At 34.1% G+C, this 3428-nt stretch overlaps 1 protein-coding gene across 1 annotated transcript; it reads left to right on the top strand.

Annotated features, from left to right (window-relative positions):
• LOC109227162 lies at positions 654-3047 on the top strand. Its single transcript, XM_019392212.1, has 3 exons — positions 654-825; positions 1674-1917; positions 2311-3047. Exons 2-3 carry the CDS (start codon positions 1705-1707, stop codon positions 2614-2616), a joined length of 519 nt encoding a protein of 172 aa, XP_019247757.1. The 5' UTR covers positions 654-825; positions 1674-1704; the 3' UTR covers positions 2617-3047.

Below are 3428 nucleotides of genomic sequence, written 5' to 3'. Positions count from 1 at the left end.
AGTCATAAAGTATTAATAAAGTGAGATATTTAAGAGAAAGAGATAAATACAATTTAAATAATTACTCGTATTAATAATGTTATTTAAAAAATATTTCCTTAATAAGTCAACAAAAGTGTTAAAAGACTGTTAATATGAATATGTTTGCAGATTGAACCTTCTTACTTTATCATAATTAGATAATATATATTTTTAAAATTATAAATTGATTCTATAAACCTACGACCAAAAAGCAAGGGCGGGGTTTACATTATAAAAATTTACAATTTCAGATGTGATTTTTTAGAATTCGTAACTTCAAAAACTTTATTTGATATTCCAAAACTAAATAAAATATCGAAAATTAAATTATATTTAAAATTGGTACTTATATAATTTACAAAGAAAAGAAGAAAAACTTAAAAAGGCAAGAAAAAGGAAATGATTCGAAGTGGGTGGGAATATCGAGGAGATATCTCGCGGGAAGCACCGCCTACATGATACATTAAAAAACCCAATAACTTATCACTTTATATTCTTTTTTCTTTTTTCTTTTTTGCACCATTGCAGATCTCGCCTCTCCGTACACAGATTTTCTCTCTCTTTTCTTCTCTTTCCTTTTTTATTTATAAAAATAAATAAAATATCGTACATTTGATATGATATTTTTCTCTGTCCTCTGTATAAAACTCATACAACCCCCCTCTTTGTTAACCTTCCTTACTCTCTTAAAACTGACCGTTTCTTCTCTCTCTCTCTATACATTTTCCCCCTTTATTTCTTCTCTGTTCCTTTATTTGAATCCTCCTCGTCAAATAACCAATACTCTTTCGTACAGCTCCTTAGGTAAACATCTCTCTATCTCTCTTTTTCCTGTAGATTAATTACGTTTTGCTTATTTTGTTGCGATTTCACACTTCTTTTTTGTCTTGGAAAAAATTGCTTTGCGTGGAAAAAATTGCTTTTCGTGTAATTTTTATAATTTATAGCACGTAAATACTATTAGACAGCTCGATTTTTTGTTCTATAGTGTAGATCTGTGAAAGAAATTTGGAAGTATCGGATTTTTTGCCAATTAAAATATAGATGTAATTTACAGGCGAAGTGTTTGTCTGCAGTAGATTCGTATTGAGCTGGAAATCTAGTCGTTTGTCTAAATATAATAAGCTAAGTTTTTACAATTTTTGATATGATTTGAAGCTATTTTTAGATCCACGTTTCCCTATATTTTTTTTCTTTTTTTCCCCAGTGACTTCTCAGTTGTTTCAACGCAGAGTTAAATCGCCGGTTAATATCGGCCTGCTATTTCTCTGAAATGTTAATTTTCGACTCTAATATGCATATACAGTGGAGTAGTATATTTGACAAATATTTAAAATTCATATGAAGCTGGAAATTTACGCGTTTTTGTAGTTGATTTGCATAGTTGTATAAATTTGTCCCATGATTCATAGGTTTTAAATTTGTAGATCCACGATTCCCTAAATTTCTGTTTTTTATTTTTCCGGCCGTCTCTGGTTGTCTCAACGGAAAAGGTCAAAATCTCCGCCTTGTGTTTTTTTGGAAGATTTGACCAGATCTATTAAATTTTCAACTTAATTATTCAAGGAAATTGATTTTAATTAGTTTTATTTCCTTTATGTCACTGTTATATTTGGATCTGTGAAGTAAAATCTTCATTTGTCTTGGTGCAGGCGTTGTTTAAATAAATTTTGTCTGGAAAAAATGAATCACTGTGCTATTCAACAAAGCAATTTTGCCGCTTGTGAAGAGATGATGATGCGCTCATATTCCTCAATTTCCGATAAGAAGGACGCCGTTGTTTGCCCTAAGCCCCGCCGTCTCGGCGCCGGCCCTATGAGACCTCTCAGATGGCATCAGCAAGACTTTTGTGATTCAAGTTCTGGAGCTGATTTATTGGATATCATCCTCACAAAGGTAGGTTTATCACTTTAATTTGTTCAGTACTTTTTAAATTTTTTTTTGGTTATAGTAATCCTAGTATGTGTATGTGGAATCCTTTGATTTGAAAAGCGAAAATTAAATATTAAATAAAATAAAAAGGAGCGTATTTGTGGACCTATGGAAAAGGATTATATGTCCAAGTCCAAGTGTGTGGGCACCATGTTCTTGTCGGTGTTAGTTGTCGAATGTGAATCTCATGTTATGCTTTTCATCGAGTGGCTTTGAAGCAATGGACATGTCATGATTGATTCAGTTTCTATTTTTGGTCTTCCTCCATTTAGAATCAGTAAAAATCAAATTGAATTTAGTCTGTGTCAAAAGTTCTTTAGATTCATCTGCTGATATTTGGTGTTGAAAATTTTACAGGGTGGTGGAGTTGATCAACCAGCAGCACAAGTAGCCTCGTCGCCTCCATTTTTTTGTGGGTCGCCGCCGAGCAGAGTATCTAACCCTTTAATTCAAGATGCACGATTTGGGGATGAAAAGGTCACCCCAGTTTCACCACGGGCAATACCAATTCCCTCCGGATTGGCTTCGTCCCCATCGTCTTCCGCCAGGAAAGGCGGATGTGTGAGCAGGGCGAATTTTGGCCACAATCCGGCTGTGAGAGTTGAGGGTTTCGATTGCCTTGACAGGGATCGTCGTAATTGCAGCATCCCTGCTTTGGCTTAAGAAAAAACCTGAATACCAATCCAATACTGAGAAAAGTACATAGAGGAAACTTGAAGTTACACGAACGAGTCATCAACTTTTGTTTTAACTAGCGGCAGCAGAAGAGTTTGAAGATTTTCGTCGACTGAGAAACTGAAGAAAGATCCTTTTGGCTAGTGTAAATATGTCCAAAGGGTCTATGTAAGTAAATTGTAATATAATGTCTTTGTCTCTGTAAGTAAATGGGAGTCGTTATTAACAAAGTAATTAGAGGTGGTCCTGACCCTGTTGTAATGATGTAAGTATGTGCTGGGGTCGTGAATGTCAATATGGGAGCCGTAATCGAAGAGATTTTGTAAAGAGAAGGAAAAATTAGGTGTGGAGTGGAATCAATTCACTTTGTAAATGTAAGATATATAAAAATCGTTTACGGCTTTGATTCTTGCGTTGCATCATTGCGTGTGGTGAATCTGTATCCATCACTTTCCTCTCGTTGCAATTCAATATTGTGGTATGACTATGATTGATGCTTTGCTTGTTTGGCACGCTCAAGGCGTATCACTCAATTTCACAGTCCCACCCTCAACTGGTATGAGTATATCACTTTTTCTTTTACATCCTTTCCTTCCTGAATTGGAAATATTAGTTTTTTTTATATAAGGGATCAACTATATTAACAAACTAAACGGATAAAATAGTTAAATCACGTTTAATTTTTTTTTTTTTTTTTTTTTTTGGTTTAAAGGGATCAATTATATTAACAAACTAAACGGATAAAATAGTTAACTCACGTCACTAAGGAGATTCGTTAGTTAAACCAAGCCTCCGGCAGT

The sequence above is a fragment of the Nicotiana attenuata genome, chromosome 6 (assembly GCF_001879085.1).
Source record: "Nicotiana attenuata strain UT chromosome 6, NIATTr2, whole genome shotgun sequence".
NCBI lineage: Eukaryota > Viridiplantae > Streptophyta > Magnoliopsida > Solanales > Solanaceae > Nicotiana > Nicotiana attenuata.
This window is presented reverse-complemented; position numbering and strand designations above follow the sequence as displayed.

Coding starts and splice junctions, on each gene's coding strand:
- LOC109227162 (XM_019392212.1), top strand. CDS start 1,705: ATGAATCACTGTGCTATTCAACAAAGCAATTTTGCCGCTTGTGAAGAG. Junction 1,918..2,310: donor TGGATATCATCCTCACAAAG/GTAGGTTTATCA, acceptor AAAATTTTACAG/GGTGGTGGAGTTGATCAACC.